A 22,252-nucleotide genomic window follows, 5' to 3' on the forward strand; every position below is an offset into this window, starting at 1 on the left:
TCCTTGGAGTGATGTTTTGCAGTATCTGTTATAGCTCTTTGCATTGTGACAGCAGCATCTGCAATGACACAGATAGCAACTGTACCAGTCCAAGTCAGCAGCCTTTTCCTCAGATAAACACCACTAGAGAGGGGACACTTAGCATGGGCAACTGCTAGTCATCTTCAAAAAATCTTGTTAGGCTTGTGTATACATTTGCAGCTGCATGCTCACCATTGACTAACAGTGCTCCTATGCTTAATGACTTGATGACTATTGAAAGAAAGTGAGAATGTTAACCTATTTCTTCAAATAATTAATATTTAACCCTTTAGCATTCAGATTATTCAGTAATGTGTAATGCTTATTCATGTTCTGAATTAATCATGCATTATCTCATTGCCTTGAGATGTTGATGATGTGATTTTTAATTCTTAGAATGACTTTGTGGGGTGGTGTGAGAGGCTGAATCTGGTCAGTTTGAACATAAAACTGATAGATTATATGTACCAGTTATGGTTGGTTTAAATGCTAAAAGGTTAACCTTTCCCTGAATATTTTTAAATACTACCAAAATTTCAAATCAGCATGGAAGTTCATAGTTCAGTAAGCATTTTCAGAACTTGTTGCATTCAATTCATTGTCTAGTCTGTACATATCCAGGGAGTTGTTAATAACAGCAAAACAGATGAGAAGAATTTATTATTGAGGAACTGCTTCAATTGTCATCATTTATTAAGCTGGAATGTAATTGTTGCTACAGATATTTGCTGGTGCATCATCATCATCACATTAACTTTTCCCAATCTAGCATTGGTTGAACAAAACTTCTGATGCCAAACCTTACCTACTGCCAAGTAAGGTCACATGTCTTCACAACATCAAACTGTCAAGCTGCTGGACTTTTTGTTTAAGGGGAACATAAACACATCACTGTTGCCCAGGCTCTGTCAATGTAAAGATAAACACACATACAAGCACAAAATATACACACAAGCACACACACCACACACACTAGGCTTCTATTTTCTGGTTTCTATTTGCCAAATCTTACTCAAAATGTTGAATAACTCAAGGTTACAGCTGAAGATACTTGTCCAAAGTGCCATACAGTTGGATGGAACCTGAAGCTACAGAGTTGCAAAGTGAACCTTTAATCACAGTCATATTTGTAACTATATAGTGCATATCAATGTCTTATTAGTAAGACTAGTGACAAGCTGACAGAATCATTAGCACCTTAGACAAAATGCTTAGTGGCATTTCTTCCAAGTCCTTACATACTGAGCTCAATTCACACCAGGATCAACTATGCCTTTCATTTTTTGGGGGTCAATAAAATAAAGTACCAATCAAGTACTGAGGTCAGTGTAATCAACTTGCCCCTTCCCTTAAGATTGCTGCCCTTGTGCCAAATTTTGAAAGCATTATTAGTTGAAGAGACAGTGATTTTAGAATAGTGTGCACGTGTAATACCAAATATTCTTGAGTAAGCAATCACTATGCACTTAAAAAAGGCAGGCTGTTAGTTAGCTATAGCTGTGTGGTAAGAAGCTTGCTTCCAAACCACATGTTTCCAGGTTCAGTCCCACTGCATAGCACCTTGGGCAAGTGTCTTCTACTATAAACTTTGGCCAACCAAAGCTTTGTGAGTAGATTTGGTAGATAGAAACTAAAAGAAACTTGTCATATATATATATATATATATATATATATATATGTGTGTGTGTGTGTGTCTACATCCCCTGTAACTTAGTAGGTTCAGCAAATGAGAACAGAATAAATACCAGGCTTAAAAGAAAAGTCCTGAGGTTGATTAATTCAACTAAAAAGATTCTTTAGGGTGGTGTCTCTGCATGGCTGCAGTCTAATGACTGAAACAAGTAAAAGATAAAAGATATTTCTAAGTGGTTTCAGTTTCACCCTGTATATGAGCAGAGAGTATGTACAGTATATCATGAACTAGAAAGATTTATATTTTTGAAGATTTTTTTGTGTTTGTTTTGTGAACAAGATATTTGGAAATTAAACAAGACAGGTGTTGGACTTGATACATTGGTACAGCTGAATTTTTCTAAGTTGTGCTGGTTGTTATATCATTTGTGTGCTGTATGATGTACATCATTGGTTTACAGTATTTTAATCTTAACTGTATGATTGAGAAATAGTTGGTTTTGTGTGGTACTGTTTTAATTTAGACTAGGCCAGAGGTAGTTCATTAAGCAACTAGGTATGATCCAGGAGTTCCTTACTCCAGTATATCATGCTTCCACTTAGCTGAGGACTGTACTGTACACTCTGACATTCACTGGTCTATCATATCATTCCTTCTAAGAAGGAATAGCAAATTGGAATGAAATACATTTGTTTTACTCAATGAAGTTGTTTCCAGAGCACAGTTTCAAAAAATGTCTTAATTATATTTGAATTTATTTTCTCTTTGTATAGTTGATGCTAAGGAGGCAGGTGTAGGAGAGTATAAGTATGCTGAAAAAGTGCTAGTCTTCAAATTTCAAGGACTGCAATAATAGAGTTGTCTACATGTTGGATGAAAGCTTGTTGGCAGAGAAAAAAATGTAATTGTGTGTGTGTGTGTGTGTCATTATTTCATTTTTACATTAGCTTTTGCCATACTGGTATCAGCTTGACAAATCTTATTGAGACACCCAGATACCTTTCCTGTTGCAAAACTTCATTCATCTTGTAAAGTATTTTTTTCCCCTGGTCTTTACACATTGAACCACATGAAACTTTTGAGCTACAGGACATATTTTTCACAGGTGATATTAATAATACCACAGTTGCTCACATGGCACCAGTATGAAGACTCAGAAACAATCATATATTTATACACACACACCCTCCATACAGTTTCCCTCTACCAAGTTTCATCCACAAGGTGTTAGTCATTTCAGTGATCTAATTGCAAACACTTGTCCGGGGTGCCACGTATTCAAATGGAATCTACTTAGTTGCAAAATGAACTTTGCAGCCTTCAACTTTTTCTATCTCAAAGGCTTTTTCAGCCTAACATTTGTGTTATTATTTAAAATTTTATGTGATGTAGCTCAAAAGTCAATGTTCCAAAAGAGAATTAGTTTGTGTTCTCTCATAACTTTATAAAATTCTTGTGATCTTAATATACACACACACACACGTATATAGTAATAATAATAGTAATATTTTCTTTATTAGCCACAAATGCTCAGAGAGCTAGAAAAAATATGAAGTAATATTAAAGGCTCACAAAGACATCTAGGGTGAGATGAAGAAGTTATACAAAGACAAAGGGGCGAATGAAAGATGTTATATATTATTGGATGAATTAAAAATTTATAAAACACAAAAATTGACATAATTTTTTTTTTTTAGAAAGCATGATAAAACAATAATTAAAACAAGATCTTTATGTAAAATTTAAATCTCCACCTACATTAACTAGGGTACCCCACTTCCCTAACAATACCTGCTTCATCATATTATTGGAGATTGGTAATTTCAAAATCTTCTGTGATGAGTTCTTGTGTTATATTTGGCAAATGAGAGGACATGTCTTCTGGATCATAGAAATAAAATACTTCATGATGTCTGTCAAATTTGAACTATTTATTTTAAAACAGCATTTTCCTGCTGCTTTAACCCTTTAGCATTTAAACCGGCCATATCCGGCCAAAAGTATTCTGCTTGTTTTATGTTCAAACTGGCCAGATCTGGTCTCTCACACCAACCCTACAATATTGTTTTAAAAATTAACAGCTACCTCATCAAAATCTCATTGCTACAAGATAATGCATGATTAATTCAAAACAATGTGGATGAAGAAGCATTTATTTTGGTAGAATAATGCAAACACTAAAGGGTTAAATGGGATGCCATTTCTTTCTCAATCCATACTTCATTGGAATATCCTTCTATAGATGGTATAAATGTTTTATTAGAACTTTGATATTCATGCAAATGATTGCGAATTTCATTTCATTCAGGTAAAATAAACTAGTTCCATCCTGCTCAGAGGTCTTTGGTTCTCCTTCATGAGAGTTGGTTCTTCCTCAGCAAAGACAGTTTCTTTTCCATGGGGTTGTTCTCCACTTCACATTGTTTTTAGCTTGGGTGGTGACATTCATTGGCTCTTTTTCAATTCTTGTTTGTTTTGCTTTGCTTTATTTTTAATGTTTGTTTTTCCCCATCAACCTCTGGTTCTCATCTTCATAAATGAATGGCTGATGCTGCTATGAAGTGGTACTTCCTGATAGTTTCAGGTTTGTTGTTCTTGCAGTGGTTCACGTCTCCTTGACTTTGTTGTTTGTGGCTGAGGTCTCATAGCTCACTCCTGGTAATGCCAACTTGCAAGTTGTGCCTGGTGTCACTCCAGGACTAACAACTTCCATGATTTGTTGGTTATTGTGTTTGTTCTTTGAGATTTTCTCTGCAGAAAGCTTTTAATTGAACTTTGGTACCAGATGTTCAACCAACTAACAGCCAGGCTGTATACTTTGGATGCTGAACTTTAAGGTCCTCCTATCAGCACCCTATGCGGGACATAGTTCTGGTATTGTTTTGTGACTTTGCAAGGTCATGAGGTCGTGTATATCCATGGTGATCCCACTCAACCAGTATCATCAAATGATACATCAGCACTGACCACCTACCCATATTCTGCTACAAAGATGACTGTTAGCCAAGGTGGTCATTATCACTGGTGTTCCTGACACTGTCCTTTGTGCTCCTACTTTCTAAATGCTGTGGGACCAGCAGATATGAGTAAGTGTATTGCACATTATTTTGCCATGCACTTTCACTTCATACTTAGTCTTAAAGATGACATTTATAGCACCATATGCCCCCCTCTTACCTTGTAAGATATTCTGCTTGAAATGTTTACCGGGTTGTCACTAATTCATGTTTCAATGGCATTAAATAATCTATTGTGTGCTTGGTCATGCATAGAAGATGCTCACAATACGACCATTAGGGCATGGCTTAAGCATACAGGGCTCAATAAGCCTAACCAACTTATAGAAATACCAACCCAATAACATGCTAAGAACAGGTGACAGTCAAGTTCCATGATCACTGAAGCCTGTAGGCAAAGTATATGAAGAAATGGCTGAATATTCCACAGTTTAGATCCATTGTCAAGATTGCAGAGCAAGACAGTTGGTGGTCTTGAATCTGAGTCTTAACCAGTCATCTGGTACTTTGTTTTTAACTGACATATAGACTAATTGGTAATCTGTTGTTTGAGACTAAACTAGATTAGTTCTGTATAGTTACTGATGTCTAGGTGACCTGATTTGTAATCTTAAACTGAATTTAAGTTGATTTGTTACTTATTCATGATACTTAATTGAACTGAGGTTATGGATGCTATACAGTGTTCTTCACAGGAACATAACAGATTTGAACTCGCTTCAATCATCCTACTTCTATTTGATCATTTTACAATGCATACATGTGCACATAAACACAATTACTGCCTGTAGACACAAACACACATGTGCACACGCATACAGCAAGTACATTTAACACCCACACATGCACCCTCATTCAACATATACAATTCAATATACACATGCACACACATACCAATATGGAAAATGGATGTTAAATGATGGTGATTACAATGACACATGCACACACATTCACTACATACACATTGCATACAACATTACTCCATCATTATCTCAGTTACAAAGTGACATTCAAGCTATTAATGTTTAGCCCTTGGTGAACATTGATTAAGCAAACCTATGATCAAATGCATTCCACTTGTAACCATCTCATGTTTCTCCTATGTGGGAGAATCTAGGACCATATTATCTGGAATGTTCCTTCTTAAGATTGTAGTGTTTAATTTTAGAAAGATTTTACTGTTGTTTCTGAATTGTCGACTGCAGAACTCATAGTGTTCCTGATGATGTAGCTGTTGCTGTTGGTGGTATTGGTTGTGGTGGTGATAGTGTAGTGGAGATATTGAAATTAGGGTGTTGGTGGTTGAGTGCAATATCTTGATAATTCCAATGTCTTAAATGCTTTATGGTATCCTGTCTCCTTGTTGCCTTTAGTTTGTTCCTACGTTCTCAGCCATGAAATTAACATGGAAAGATGTTTTTCTATTTTTTCCCGTTTTTGCTGAGACTTTTCTTTTCTCCATTCTTTTTTTTTTTTTTTTTTTTTAGATCATGTAGTTAAAAATCTTATTTGGAACTAAATCGTTTAATAGTTTACTTACACTGTGTGGGCACTATTTGGTGTCTTCAACAATAGCTGTGTATTAACCAAATCCATACAGATGAAATTTGGTAAATGGAAACTGTAAGAAGCCTGTTTTATGTGCATGTGTGTGAGTGAGCATGTGTTTGTTCATGACTGCCCTGTTGTCTTGACATGTATAGACTAATTGTAAATGATAGTCATCATCATACAACCGGTGTTATTTCTTTGCAGTCTTCCATGAAAATATGTTTTGCTATTGAGCTGCTCATTGTTGTGGGGAAAATTTTTACTGTAATCATTAGCTAACTAGAAAACAACATGAAATTTTGGAAAGGGAAGGGTTTCCAGCTGTAAGAAGAATCTGCCTCAACAAATTAATCTACCCATGCATGCATGGCAAAAGTGGACATCATCATCATCAGTATTATTTTATTAATTACTGTTGTTTCTGAATTGTCGACTGCAGAACTCATAGTGTTCCTGATGATGTAGCTGTTGCTGTTGGTGGTATTGGTTGTGGTGGTGATAGTGTAGTGGAGATATTGAAATTAGGGTGTTGGTGGTTGAGTGCAATATCTTGATAATTCCAATGTCTTAAATGCTTTATGGTATCCTGTCTCCTTGTTGCCTTTAGTTTGTTCCTACGTTCTCAGCCATGAAATTAACATGGAAAGAATATTTCTATTTTTTCCCGTTTTTGCCTGAGACTTTTCTTTTCTCCATTCTTTTTTTTTTTTTTTTTTTTTTTTTTAGATCATGTAGTTAAAAATCTTGTTTTGGAACTAAATCGTTTAATAGTTTACTTACACTGTGTGGGCACTATTTGGTGTCTTCAACAATAGCTGTGTATTAACCAAATCCATACAGATGAAATTTGGTAAATGGAAACTGTAAGAAGCCTGTTTGGTGTTATTTCTTTGCAGTCTTCCATGAAAATATGTTTTGCTATTGAGCTGCTCATTGTTGTGGGGAAAATTTTTACTGTAATCATTAGCTAACTAGAAAACAACATGAAATTTGGAAAGGGAAGGGTTTCCAGCTGTAGAAGAATCTGCCTCAACAAATTTCATCTAACCCATGCATGCATGGGAAAGTGGACATCATCATCATCATTATTATTTTTATTATTATCAAGGCAGCAAGCTGGCAGAATTGTTAACACATCGAGTGAAATGCTCAGTGGTATTTCATCTGCCTTCATATTCTGAGTTCAAATTTCGTCGAGGTCAACTTTGCTGTTCATCCTTTCAGGGTTGATAAGTTAAGTAACAGTGAAACACTGAGGTTGATGTACGTGACTCATCCCCAAAAAAAGTTGACCTTGTGGCAAAATTTGAAAGCATTATTATTATTTTATTATTATTATTATTATTATTATTATCATCATCATCATTATTAAGGCAGCAAACTGGCAGAATTGCTAGCACACTGGATGAAATTCTTACCAGTATTTTGCTTGTTGCTATGTTCTGAGTTCATATTCTGCTGAGATCAGCTTTGCCTTTCATCTTTTCAGGGTCAGTAAATTAAGTACCAATGAAATTCTGGAGTCAATATAATCGATTAGTCCCCTCCCCAAAAAGTTCAGGCCTTATTATTATTATTATTATTATTATTATTATTATTATTATCATCATTATTATGTAAGGCAGCAAGCTGGCAGAATCATTAACATAGTGGACAAAATACTTAGTGGCATTTCATCCATCACTGCATCCTGAGTTCAAATTCTGCCAAGTTTGACTTTACCTTTCAATAAAATAAGTATCAGTTGAGCACTTGATATAATTGTCTTAACCCCTTCCTCAAAATTGCTGATTCTGTGCCAAAGTTTGAAACCACCATCATTATTATTTGAGTTGGCAGAATTGTTAATGCACCAGGCAAAATGCTTAGTAACATTTCATCCAGCTTCATATTATGAGTTCAAATTCCACCAAGGTCAGCTTTACTTTTCATCCTTTTGGAGTCGATAAAATAAGTACCAGTTGAGTACTGGGCTTGATGTAATCAACTTACACCCTCCCCCGAAACTGCTGGTCTTGTGCCAAAATTTGAAATCATTATTATTATAAAGAAGGTGGCAAGCTGGCAGTATTGTTACCTTATGGGAGAAAATGCTCAACAGCATTTTGTCCAACTTTACATTCTGAGTTCAAATTCTGATAAAGTTGACTTTGCCTTTCATTCTTTCAGGGTCGATAAAATAAGTACCAGTTGAGCACTGAGGCTGATGTAACTGACTTTCCTCCTGCCCTGAACTTGCTGGTTTTGTACCAAAATCTGAAACCATACTAGCAGAATCATTACCGTGCCAGGCAAAATGCTTAGAAGCATTTTGTTCATCTTTACATTCTGAGTTTTTAAACTCCATTGAAAACAACTTTGCCTTTCATCATTTTGGGGTCAATAAAATGAGTATTACTTGAGTAATGGGGTCAATGTAATTGACCAGTCTCCTCCCCCCAAATTTCAGGCATTGTGCCTTTAGTAGAAAGGACTATTGTTATTATTATTGAGAGAGCAGTGCATGCTATCAAAGTGACACTGGGGTAAAATATACGGAGCCCAGTATACCTATCATGACTACCCATATGATAAGGGTACATCAGCACATGCATCACAACCATATGTGCATGACATGGTGATCTCATATCAAGATAAACAGCACATGACCTTGCAGGTGGGGCCCAGTTAAAACGGTCCCTGAATAAGGGTTGTTGAACAAAATACCAATGTTTCCAGAGATGAATTATTGAAATCCCAAAAAATTCCTCTCAGCACATGGTTACGATGCTCCCCCACTACTCTGCTCATGATCAGAGATGCATATATCGACAGCCACTAAGGGTTATGCTCAACTGGTTAAGGTAAAGCAACTGACAAGCAAATCTGGTATTGAGCAGAATATTTGCTGTAGCCCATCTTTTATACCAAGACAAAACAATGTACATGATAACACTTCCAATCAGTTAAGATCAGAAGGGCCACTATTATTATTATTATTATTATTATTATTATTATTATTATTATTATTATTATGCCTTGTGCCTATAGTAGAAAGGATTATTATTATTATTATTATTATTATTATTATTATTATTATTATTATAGCAGTGAGCTGACAGAATTGTGAACATGCTGGATGAAATGCTTAGCAGTATTTCATCTGCCACTATGTTCTGAGTTCAAATTCCGCTGTTGTTGACTTTGCCTTTCATCCTCTCGAGGTTGATTAAATAAGTTTCAGTTACGCACTGGGGTTGATGTAATTGACTTAATCCCTTTCCCCAAATTTGAGGCCTTGTGCTTCCAGTAGAAAGGATTAATATTATTATTATTATTATTATTATTATTATTATTATTATTATGGTGGCAAACTGACAGTAATTTTACCTTGTGGAACAAAATGCTCAACGGCATTTCTTCTGCCAAGGTTAACTTTGCCTTTGATCCTTTTGAGGTTGATGAAATAAGTACCACTGGGGTTAGCTTAATTAACTAGACCTCTCTCCCAAAATTTCAGGTCTTGTACCTATAGTAGAAAGGATTATTATTAATATTATTGTGATAATGATGATTACTGCTTAATTTGATGATATTTAATGGTGTTGGTATTGTTACTGATATTCTTTATATATAAAGTGGGATAAAAGATGAGAGAGAGAGAGAGATACAGGGTGGGATGACTGATAAGGACAGCAAGAAAATGTATGTGAAACAGATGATGATGTGGAGGAGGAAATGGTGATGTGGAAGATACAAGTGGGAAGAGAAGGTAGGAAAGATGGGAATAGAAGATAAATAACCAAATGGAGAGAGGAGAATGGGGTGCATCGAATGTAAAATCAATTCTGTTTTCAAAGAATTTATGGAGATTGATAGTCTTTATCCTTCTTCCTGTTACTGCTTACTTTGATAAGTTCTGGAATATTTCTTTAGAAATTTAACCATTTTTTTTCCTCACTGAAAAAGAAAATACCTTTAAAAAATTAGATGCATTTTTCTTCCTGTCTTCAAATTTTTTGAAATTATTTTCTCAGTATTATCTGATTTGAAATAATTCAATAAATTCCTTGATTTCCAATAAATGATGTTTTCAAAATTTAAATTTCAAATATTTTACCGATTTTTCGCTTCTACCCAGTAACCCTACAACTCACTCCATTCTTTGATTTACTATTTTTGTTTTAATTGTATTTTCCTCCCTATTTATGAAGACAGCAGTTTAAAATCTTACTGTAAATACTTTGTGTAAGCACAGTCATTGTTATGTGGTTAAGAAACTCACTTTGCAACCATGTAATTTCAGGTTTAGTCCCACTGAACAGTATCTTGGGAAAGTATCTTCTACTATAGCCCCAAGCTGACCAATGCCTTGTGGGTGAATTTGATAGATGGAAACTGTGGAAGTCCATCCTGTATATATGTGTGTGTATCATCTCCTCTTTTTGACAGCCCATGTTGGTTTGTTTACATCTCCATAACTTAGCAGTTTGGCAAAAAAAAGACCAATAGAATAAGTACCAAATTTTACAAATAAGCACTTGGGTCAATTTGACTAAAATCCTTCAAGATAATGCTCCAGCAAGGCTGGTAATGTGAGACACTGCTTGCATGACAGTGACACTCATTTACAATCATCATATAATGTCAAGGAAAGAAGACAGTAACACACACATTTATGCACATACACAACTGGCTTCTTTCACAAGGCTTTGGTTGGCCCTGGGCTATAGTAGGAGACATTTGCCGTAGGTATTATGCAGTGGGACTAAACCCAAAACCATGTGATTGAGAAGCAAACTTCTTACCACATAGCCACACCTGCACCTATAACATTTCAGACATTTTCTTGTTTCTTTCCTTCACTAACAAAAGGCCTTGCCTGAAATGTCAGGAGTAAACCTCTCAACCAGTTCTTCATACAAACAAATTTCAGTTTGTGAATTTTATTTATGAATTTCACTAATATTGACCTCTCTGGTTACCTTGGCTTGTAGCCCCAACCAGCCTTCTAAACTTGGTCTTGGAGGTTAATGTTGTTAATAGTGAATTTAATTTGTAGTCTTGAAATGGAGCACTAAAGAAAATGTTTCAGGATTAGGGTTTTATTCTTTCATTCTCTTACTTGTTTCAGTCATTTGACTGTGGCCATGCTGGAGCATTGCCTTAAAGGGTTTTAGTAAAAGAAATCAACTTCAGGACTTATTCTTTGTAAGCCTAGTATTTATTCTATCGGTCTTTTGCTGAACCACAAAGTTATGGGAACATAAACACGCTAACATTGGTTGTCAAGTGATGGCTGGGTGACAAACACACATATAAATACATACATACATATATATATATATGTACACAATGGGCTTCTTTTACTTCCTGTCTACCAAATTCGCTCGCAAGGTTTTGGCCAGCCCGAAGCTATAGAAGAAAACACTTGCTCAAGGTGCCACCCAGTGAGACTGGACCTGGAACTCTGTGGTTGGGCAGCAAACTTCTTGCTACACAGCCATGCCTGTGTGTATACTGAATTGACAGTCTGTAGAATAATGTGCAGGTTATTGTTTTATCCCACTTGAAAAAACCATATATAAAATCAGCTTTAATTTTGGGTAGTTTGTGTTGCTATAAACAATTCTATATATGCTGCCTAATTATACCTGAACCTAAAACTATTCATCATCATTTGAACTCAAGTTCTTTCATGCTGGTAGAGGTTATTTATTCACCTAAAATTTTTATCTCAAATATGAGGTATGTCATCTTAAGCTCTAAACTCACCACACTTCACTATGTCTTCAAATATTTAGTTCTATGAGACAGTGTTTATAGTAGATATTGCGGTTATTATTTTAATTAAATTTTAATATAATTCTTCCTTTATATTGAAGACTGTTTCACTTAACAATGTAAAGAAAACAAAATAACTTATTTGGTCTGGGCAGTCTTCTTTACAACAGAATTATTTTTCTTTTACATTTTACAAATAAGAATTGGGGAATTCATTTCAGAAAGGAGCTTAACATTGGCGTTGTATTAAATATTTTACTACACCCTTCAGAAAAATAAATATTATTTTGAAAACAACTAATAATATAGGCGATTGAAAAATTTTTAACTCTAACTATTGTCTGAGTTTTCTTTTCATTTTTTGCTTTTTTCACTCTCTTTAGATCACTTTGCAATTTGTTTTAAAAATTTGACATAGATGTAAATAGTTCTGGAAGAAACACAAATTTTCACTAGATGATAGTAAGTTTTTATTAATTTCTGTTCTTCTTTTGTAGGCGAAATTCGCGAGGATATGTGTGGTTTTGAGGAAATCACACAAGCTCCAGATCCTGTTGAATCACGTCCGTTTGACCCAAGTTTGGTCAATATTACCTACCCTAGCACACGAGACAACGGCATGGCACTATATGAAAGAGTTGTGATAGGAGGTGAGTTCACTTTTGATTATAACCATTGCAAAACATTTTGATTTCCCAGCTAGCTTCTAGACCACTCTGCTGACCTCTCCAAACCACTCTGCTGACCTCTCTAAACCACTCTGCTGACCTCTCTAAACCACTCTGCTGACCTCTCCAAACCACTCTGCTGACCTCTCTAAACCACTCTGCTGACCTCTCTAAACCACTCTGCTGACCTCTCTAAATCACTCAGCTAATTAGCTGAACTCTCTAAGTCACTCAGTTAATCATTAAGCCACTCAGCTGACCCCCACTAGGTGATGCAGCTAATTTAAGCCAGTCATTTGCCATCTTTAAATCAGTTTGGTGACTTGCCTGAATCTTTCAGCTGATCCATATTTCTGCCAATCCCTTCATGCAATGACTTTCCTCAAATGATCCACACTTGCTTCAGTTATTACTATATAAGTTACAATAACTGATTCTTTTCTTCAGGACACTGACTCCATTTCTAAGTTTTTGTTAAACTATCTTATTTATCTCAATATCATTACATGCTTCATGTTCTGTAGTTTTGGGGAAAATTTTTCTTTTTTCTTTTCCTTTTATTTTGTATAAAATTTAGGGCCATTAATCATTCTGTACTAATCTAAACTGTCAGCTTTTATCCACTTTACTACTTCAATATGACACCCATAGACTTTGGTATTCTGCTTTGAAATTATTCATTGAAGAAAATTCCTAGCACATTCAGTTCTATACCAAAGAGAATAGAAAATATTAAAATGAAGCTAGCTTGTATGAATTATTAGTTAGGTTACAAATAGTTGCCAACATATAAAGTTTGCAAAACTCTTGATATGTAGAATAATGGTTTTACTAAAAATCCATCCAAAGTGATTTTGACTTAAAATATTCATACCTTCATCTCTTTTTCGGTATTTGTTGTGTCTCTGATTGATGAGATCTATGGTAAGTAGATCTTCATTCAAACACTTAGGTGTGATTGAGTACTCCAGATATACTACACCTAGTGAGGGATTATACTGCCTTCTTTGACATACAGTAATTCATTGTATAGGGTGCAGAGTGACCTCTCTGAATGGCCACTATGAAAGTGAAGAAGTGAACAAGATAAATTTGGTTCAAGCATCTTGTTTCTATGCACTGTCCCACTTTTCTGTGTTTTTATGCCCATGTCAAACTTGATAGAGTAACTCTATGATTGAAGATATTCCATAACATCTTTCTTTCTGATATAATGTCTTTAGACTATTCCATGTATTCTTCCTTTTTTTTTTTAGAGAGAGAGAGAGTAATGTATCATTTGAAGGAGATTTGGCTGCTGTTTCTAGCAGGTTAAAGCCTCTCTAGTAACTCCTTCATACTATCATTGGTAGTTAGCATTAGCATTCCAACATGGTGTTTGTAGCTGAAAAAGCTACTGATGCCACTGCTATTTTTGTTTTTATAATTGTCTGGAGTTAATGATAGAGAGAACATTTTAGAATGTTAATAAAATTTACAAATATAAATAAGTTTGTATCTCATAGCAGGGTGAATTTTATATACCATGGCAAATTGTGAATTTCATTTGCTGATATTTGCTAATGCAGACCATTACTAATATCTTCTGACTTTTATTTAGTATTTTTAGAAAGATGATATAGTAGCATTCTGGAGTGTAGAGATATCTTTTTGGTTTTGGTGATGACTGTGTATATGCTGGTAAGGATTGTGATGGTTGGTGTTTGCATAGCAATAAATTGTGTCCTTCACATGTTTAGGTATCCTTTCATTTAAGTGATTTTGTTTCATTATGTATATGGTATGTCCTATGATGTAGTTTCATTCTGCCCCGTGACTTAGTTCCAATACACCCTATGACATACCTATGATATAATACAATATAATACTATTTTGCCCTATGACACAGCTTTACCCTGCCCTGTAATGTAGCTTTACTCTGCCTTATGTAGCTGCACAATGACATGGCTCTATTCTGCCTTATGATGTGACATACCTCAATTCATTTTATGTTGTACCTCAATCCCATCCTATAACCTACCTACATTTATTTTCCCTCCACTCCATTTTTTCCCATTCAAATTTTCTTGACATCTTTCAGTCTACACCTAGTCTAGGCATAACATACACATTAGACATATCTGATGTACACTGTATTCATATAATGTACACATGCACATTACATATGTCATGTTTACATTACACACTTGATGAATCCATGGCTCATCAATGCATGCTCATTACACATCTGATGCACAATACATCTTAAACTTCATCATTTACAGCCCTTACGTTAATATATCCTGTTTTCACAATCATATACACTCAGATGCAATAGCACACATTTAAAGCCAGCTTCCATTTGTCAGTATTACACAGAACATCAGAAATATCAAAGCAGTTTGATTGTGTTTAAAACAAAAATTACTACTTTATATCACAGCTTGATGTTGTTTATATCTTTTTTAATGTTAAGACTGACAGTATTTCTGTTCTGTTTAGTGATGATGACTAATTCTGATACTTCAGCTATAATTAGTTTGTTATATTTTTTCTGTACATAGAGCTAGCATAATGGCGTTATTTACTTTAAAGATGTGTATATTGATGATTAAACATGATTTCCATTTATTTTGTCATGATTCAACTATATATGATGAATTTTAAAAAAGCCTTTTAGCTTTTAAATTATCTAGTTTAAACTTGAAAATTTTAATTATAATTCAATTATTTATTGACAGTATTAATAAAGTCACAAAAATTAATGTCACTCCATTTAAAAACATTGAAAAATTTGTTTAATTTTATAAGACTAACTTTTAATTATTTAAGTATATCACCTTGGTATATGTTGTGATGGGTAAACAAAGGGACATGATAGAAAATTGTCCAAACTGCAAAAGCTGAAATGGACTTTCAGGCACAAAGCTACTACAGATGAATACTTAATAACTGCTTCTTGTCATACCTTGAGCACTTGGTAACTATTCTGATCATCTTTGATTAAGATAGCCCATGAAAACCTACTGAAACAGATGGACCAGTGCATTTATCATGTGTCAGTGAAGGAGAGGAAAATGACTGCCATTGAATTTTGAATTAATTTAACCTTTTGATATCAATCTGCCTAAGACTACACCTAGTTCTATGATATAAACTTCAGGTTTTAAAGTAGTCTAAATTAAAACCTTCCTTCAAAATTTCATATCAATTTATGTTCCAAACAACAGTTTTATTACTACAAGGTTATTTTACTAAATTCTTCATTATTTTCAAAGTTAATTAGAATGAAGTTGTATTTTAACAGAATTCAATAATAAAAGATTAGTCAAGTGAACTGATGTCATTGGTATGAAAATTTACTAATTTGGGCTTATGCGACATTGCATATAAAAAAAATATGTACATTTGTCTGAATATGTAACATGCTTCCATTCCATTTAGTGAGAAGCATAAGAATTGAACATTTTCAGGCTAGTCAAAGACTTATACTTGGATGTATCAAAATTAATTTCTTTAGCTCTGACAGCCAAGTGTATGGCCATTGTACGGGAGAATTTTGGCCAGACTATGTAAGTCTAACAATTCAAGTATAGTGAATGTAACTATGTCTTGAAAAGAATCATTCACATACATCAAGTCTGTCATCATGAACAGAACAGTCTATCGGGAGTTCTTAGAGATATCATATGCCAAGAGTCATTTGAGCTAGTCATGGATTTTTCAACATGACAACAACCTGAAGCATACAAGTGGAATAATCAAGGAATGCTACAAAAATAAGAAAATATGAGTGCAGCAGTGTCCTACAAAATCCCCAAATTTAAATTTGATGGGAAACATATGAGCTAGATATTAGTTGTCAACAAAGCAAACCAGGTATTGAGTGATTTCTCTAATCATATAGCCATAAAATGTGAAGAAATTTAAGATAATGAGCCTTTCAACTTACAGATTTAATACCTTGTGTTGCCATTTTGTGAAATTTGGGATAATAATACCATACGATTTTATTCTTCTCTATCAGTCTGGTTGAAAAAATTATATTTTTTAACTGTTTTTAAATTGACATCCATTGGGTGGGTGTCCAATACTAATACTGTCAATAATTGTGTTAATTCAAATGTTTTTCAATTTTCTTATTACCATAAAGAAATTATTATCAAGCTAGTACAAGCTCATCTAATTAACAGGCATGTTATCTTGAAGTTTAGTGACAAGTCTCCTCAAATCTCAATCTGTGTTGTGCCAAGTGCACCATTTATTAATGAAATGATTATTGTCTTAGTCTTTCACAGTCTCTTCAGCTCTCTGGCTAGATCCTGATATTTCTCAATTTTTTTCAATTTCTTTGATATCATAGGGAACTGCTAAGTTTATGATCTTACCTGTTTGTTTTATGTTTTGTACTTTATAATCATATCTGGTCTTCTTGCATCGTAGTATGATTGGTCTTTATGAGGAAGTCCCATAAAAACCTGTAATTCTCATTCTGTCACCACCTCTGGTTCAAGTTCACACTCTTTCTCCTGTTATTTCAAAGGTACGCACTTTGCTAACATTCAAAGCACACTTATACCTACACAGTCATGCCTTCACTTATACTTTTTTTGAGCTAGCTTACTGCGCTCACTCCAAAGATGATTGATACTTTTGTTTCCTTTCCTGCAGAATCTTCAATACACAAGTCAAAATGCTAAGCAGCATTTCACCTGTCTTTACTTTCTGAGCTCAAATTCTGCCAAGGTTGACTTTGCCTTTCATCCTTTCAGGGTCATTAAATTAAGTACCAGTGAAACACTGGGGTCGATGTAATCAACCAGTCCCTTCCCCCAAAATTTCAGGCCTTGTGCTTTTAGTAGAAAGGATTATTATTATTATTATTATTACTTGAGGTTGACTTTCAGAGTAACTAAAGTAAATATCATTGGTACATTGAGGTGGATGTAATCCCCTAAAAATTGTTGGCCTTGTACCTAATTTACAGTTGTCAAAGTTTTGGCCAAAATGCAATATAATAAACTTACCCTCTCTTTTGAAAGTTATGGCCTTGAGTGAAATTTTGAAACCAAGATGGTGACCTGGCAGAATCAGTAGCACTCCAGGCAGAATGTTCGGCATCATTTCATGTCTCTATGTTCTGAGTTCAAATTCTACCTCTTTACATTCTGAGTTCAAATCCTGCTGAAGTTGTCTTTGCTTTTCATCCTTCTGCAAACTAAAGTTTCATTTTTTACAGCGGCCTCAATTGAATTAGTTTTAATGCAAAAAAAAAAAGAAAGAAAAGGTGAAATCACTTCAATTGATAAAAAAAATAACTGCTTCCCCGAGTGCAGTATTTTAACCAGTAAATGTTTTGACCTGAATGGCACAACATAAAGTAACCATCTTTCATACATTGTCACAATATAATTTACACAAGTAATGAATTCTAAAACAAAAGAAAGAAGGCAGTAATGTAAAATGTTCCAAAGCCACAACCATTCCCATTCAACCTAACTTAAAATGTTTTAACTCCTCATCACATGCCATGTTGTATATGGCACATATTGATTTTTACATTATTCGTTACAAGAAGTGATATTTAAAAGTTTAAAATAACAAATCATTTCTCTAGTCTTGTATGATCATGATTTCAATTTTTTTTTTATTCACTTTGATTTACAAGATAAAAAAAAATTTTGCAATCTAGTGTTCCTTCAAAAAATGTGCTGACCGCTGTAGAAGTGTATGAGATTGTTAATAAATTTAATATAGAGGAACATAAAAAAATACTATTAGAAATAATTTTGTACTGTAACATCAATTCAATGGCAATATTATTTTCATAATTTTTGCAAGCAAGAGAGACAACCCCCTACATACTTCACTTTCCTTAAAACTCTTTAGTGAAGCTTAGACTTTTCCACATAGCCAATTTAGTAATGAATGCATCATTTAATAGTTGTAGAACAGAGTGTATAATGGTGTTAGTTGTAGATTAGTAATATATGGCAGTCTGTTGGCTATGATAAGGGTTCCAGTTGATTCGATTAACAGAACAGCCTACTCATGAAATTAACAGAGAAGTGACTGAGCACTCTACAGACATGTACACCCTTCATGTAGTTTTCAGCATGACACAGGATGTGACAATGCTGGCTTTTTGAAATACAGGTGCACCTCACTTTTGCCAGCTGAGTGGGCTGGAACAACATGAAATAAAGTGTCTTGCTCAGGGATTCAATGTTACACCAGGTATTGAACTCATGATGAAGGTCATATGCAAATACCCTAACCACTAAGTGATGTGCCTTCACAGATTAATAATATATAATAGTATATTGTAATAAGTAGTATATAATAGTTTATTGGTGTATGGAGGTGGTATCAAAAAGTTCCCAGACTAGTTATTTTTAATAAACAATAATTTTTTACTTGAAGTTTTAACTTCATCTCTTTCAAAATAGTCACCTTGTGCAGCAATACACCAGTCTCAGTATTCCTGCCACTTTTGGAATCTGGCCTGGAAGTTGTTTTCCATAAGCAAGCCAATGACCTTCTCCGATTCGTTCTGGCTCTCAGCAACAGTGTTAAAACAGTGACCTTTCAGCTGCATTTTCATCTTGAGGAAGAGATAGAAGTCTGCAGGTGCTAAATCTGGCAAATAGGGTCGGTGCAGAAGTGATACCATGTTGTTTTAGGCAAGTAACTCATGAATGAGGAGAGCTTGGTGACAGGGTACATTGTCATAGTGAAGAATCCAATTTTTCACGTTCCACAGATCCAGTAGCTTTTGCCAAATATCCTCCCTCAAATGCTTCAAAACTTCATTGATTGTCCTCTAATGATCTTCATGCTCAAGCTGATGAATTTTCTCCACATTTCCAGAGATGATGATCAGGGCAGGTCTTTCAGGTCACACATCATCTTCTAGGGACATTTTCCCACTTTTGAAGTGCCTATACCACTTGAAACATTGTGTATGACCTATTGCCTCATCATCATAAGCTTGACAAAGCATGCTCAATGTCTCTGTAGCAGATTCCCCAAGTTTAACTCGAAATTTCATGTTGGCTCTTTGTTCCAACTTCCTGTCCATGACAAAATCACAGACTATTGCATACATGTAATCACAAAAACACAAATTTCACAACTTATAAAGTAAGCATAGCGATGTCACTCGGCAGGCACACTGCCTCAGGAAGGTCACTGCTACCTCTCACTTAGTCTAAAGACTGGCAGCTGATGTTTTGCAAACCCTCCAACAGTTCCTGTTTAGTTCTTACTCCTTTTTCCACCACCATGCATTCTAAATCTTCTTGATTTCCCATACAGTTATAAGGACATCATATGTGTAAGTCAATACTTTCTCACTAAGTCTTGGTTTAAAATAGATACTTTTCAGTACAAACAACTTCTGTTGTAAAAGCTCAAACCAGAGTTTACGAAACCAATAAGCAGGGGATACTTTAACAGAACAAATACATACTCCCAGACAGTACTGACTGGTAAGCATTAAACCTGACCACTGAGCAGATACTGCTACATAATAATATATAGTCACAAGTAGAATGTAGATGTTTTACAGTTTATTTCAAATATCAGCTTCTTATTTTGCTTTCAAGTTACTAAGAATTCAACATTATTGGAGAGCTTCAGGCTACTTCCATTGATAAATTCATTTGTAGGTCAATGGTTAGTTAAAAGCCATGTGATGACCTATATTGCTGTGTGCCAATGTAACTGAGTCTATAATATCAGCATAGAAGAGAAAACTGCTGCTTAATTCTTCATTTAAAACTTTATGGATTTTCTAGGAAATAATGCTTGCTTTTATGTGTTGTAATTGATGGAGAAACTGATACATAAAAAATATTCCTAAAAATATTTGATTCTCTTGTGTGATTTCCTATTAATTACCATCTTATTGTTCCTTTGACATTAAGAATTCAGTTTATAATTGTTACCTTTTTTGTTTTTGTTCTTTTTTCAGTGGTTTTATCTCTGTTTCTATTGATCTTGATAATTGTATTGTACATAATCTGCTACCATACAAGACAGAAAGGAGACTATGAAACTAAAGAAGCTAAAGGTGCTGACATGGCTGATAATCCAGATATGGCCATTATGTATAATCAAGAAGGTTTACCAATTCCCAAACGGCAAGAGTGGTTTGTTTAAAATTTCACAAGATTTCACACCAATCTGCATTCGGTTGTGGAACAGTTTAGGAATAACAGTGAAATGGGATTTAACACCGCCTTTCATCACGTCTTTGATGTGATATATCATATGAAACAGGCATTTATACATTTCATAGACATCATGAATATACACTACTCACATACAAACACAGCTGCTCACATACACACTTACATAGGTATGCATCTGTATGCATGTGTGCACTCATGCATAAACAAGCATACATGTATGTTTGAATATACAAATTATAAGAACTAGAAATAATAAATATTGTCTTAATGAAATCTAACAAAGAAGCCTCCCTCTTCATGTTCTGCTGATCTATTTTATATCAGGAACTTGCAAAATATCTCCTTTAACAACAGAAGAAAATGAAAAAAAAGAAAAAAAAGCTAAAGAGAAAATATTTTTTTTAGTTCCAAAGTTAATGCTTAATTGGTTTAAGAACTAATCTTTGAGATTATCTAATAAATTCCCACATTATTTTACACTGCCGTGCCAATTCCATGAATTTTTAGTTTTCTTTTCTTATAAACAAATTTCTTTTAACAATTTTGTTAATCTATGAGGAATTCTTTGATTCTGTCATAATATCTGTAGATATGCCTTTTATTTTAGTGTTTAATTAGTTAGGATGAACAAACACCACCATTGATGTAAGGTAGTGGCATTCTATAAATAAATATTTACAGGAATATTTTCATTTATATATATATATATATATATATATATATATATATATATATATATATATATATATATATATGAAGTGTTTGAAATGTCACACCTTTTGAAGCTATTTTATTATAAAACAAGTGTGTGTATGTGTGTATAAAGTCAATATTTTTTTATTATTTTAATGAATTTTTTTTTTTACATTATCTTCTGATTTTGTATTATTTTCCTTATTTTAAAAGACAATTTACCCCTCCAATGTAAATATATTCATTTCTGCTGGTTTCTCCATCTACACATTTTTTTTTTTTTACTTCAACTGAACAAAGTGGAAAGATCATATCACAATGTTTTGGACTGAAGTTTTCTAATTCTGCTTCCAAGATATTTTTTACTGTAGATGTATTCACCTGCAAATCTGATCAACAGCAAAGAAAATGAGCTGTATTGCAACCTTCTCAATTAGTTTGAATTTTGAAAATAAATTTTTATATTTTATACAAGAAATTTCATCGTTTGTTGTTATTGCTCATTATTGATAATTTTGTTTCAATTTACAAACATGGTGGTTCTACAATAATTCAAAATATGAACATGTTCAGTTGGCTGTGATCAAAACAAAAAAAATATATGTTAGGTTAACACATTTGAAATTATTAGTCATTTATTCATTATTGCTGCTGTTTTTTAATGCCAAGGACATTACAGTGATGACCATACTGCTTTTTTATTCAGACATAGTATACTCTAGTCTATATAAT

At 34.1% G+C, this 22,252-nt stretch overlaps 1 protein-coding gene across 1 annotated transcript in view; it reads left to right on the plus strand.

The window, feature by feature from the left end:
- The window catches only part of LOC115209257 (neurexin-4), a 586,511-nt gene extending 564,513 nt beyond the window's left edge, over nucleotides 1-21,998 (plus strand). The window contains exons 25-26 of the mRNA XM_029777551.2: nucleotides 12,483-12,635; nucleotides 20,608-21,998. Coding sequence (XP_029633411.1) covers nucleotides 12,483-12,635; nucleotides 20,608-20,795 — 341 coding nt within the window. The 3' untranslated portion in view covers nucleotides 20,796-21,998. The remainder of the gene's footprint in view (nucleotides 1-12,482; nucleotides 12,636-20,607) is intronic.
- Nucleotides 21,999-22,252: the final 254 nt, after the last annotated feature.

The sequence above is a fragment of the Octopus sinensis genome, linkage group LG3, assembly GCF_006345805.1.
Source record: "Octopus sinensis linkage group LG3, ASM634580v1, whole genome shotgun sequence".
Classification (NCBI taxonomy): domain Eukaryota; kingdom Metazoa; phylum Mollusca; class Cephalopoda; order Octopoda; family Octopodidae; genus Octopus; species Octopus sinensis.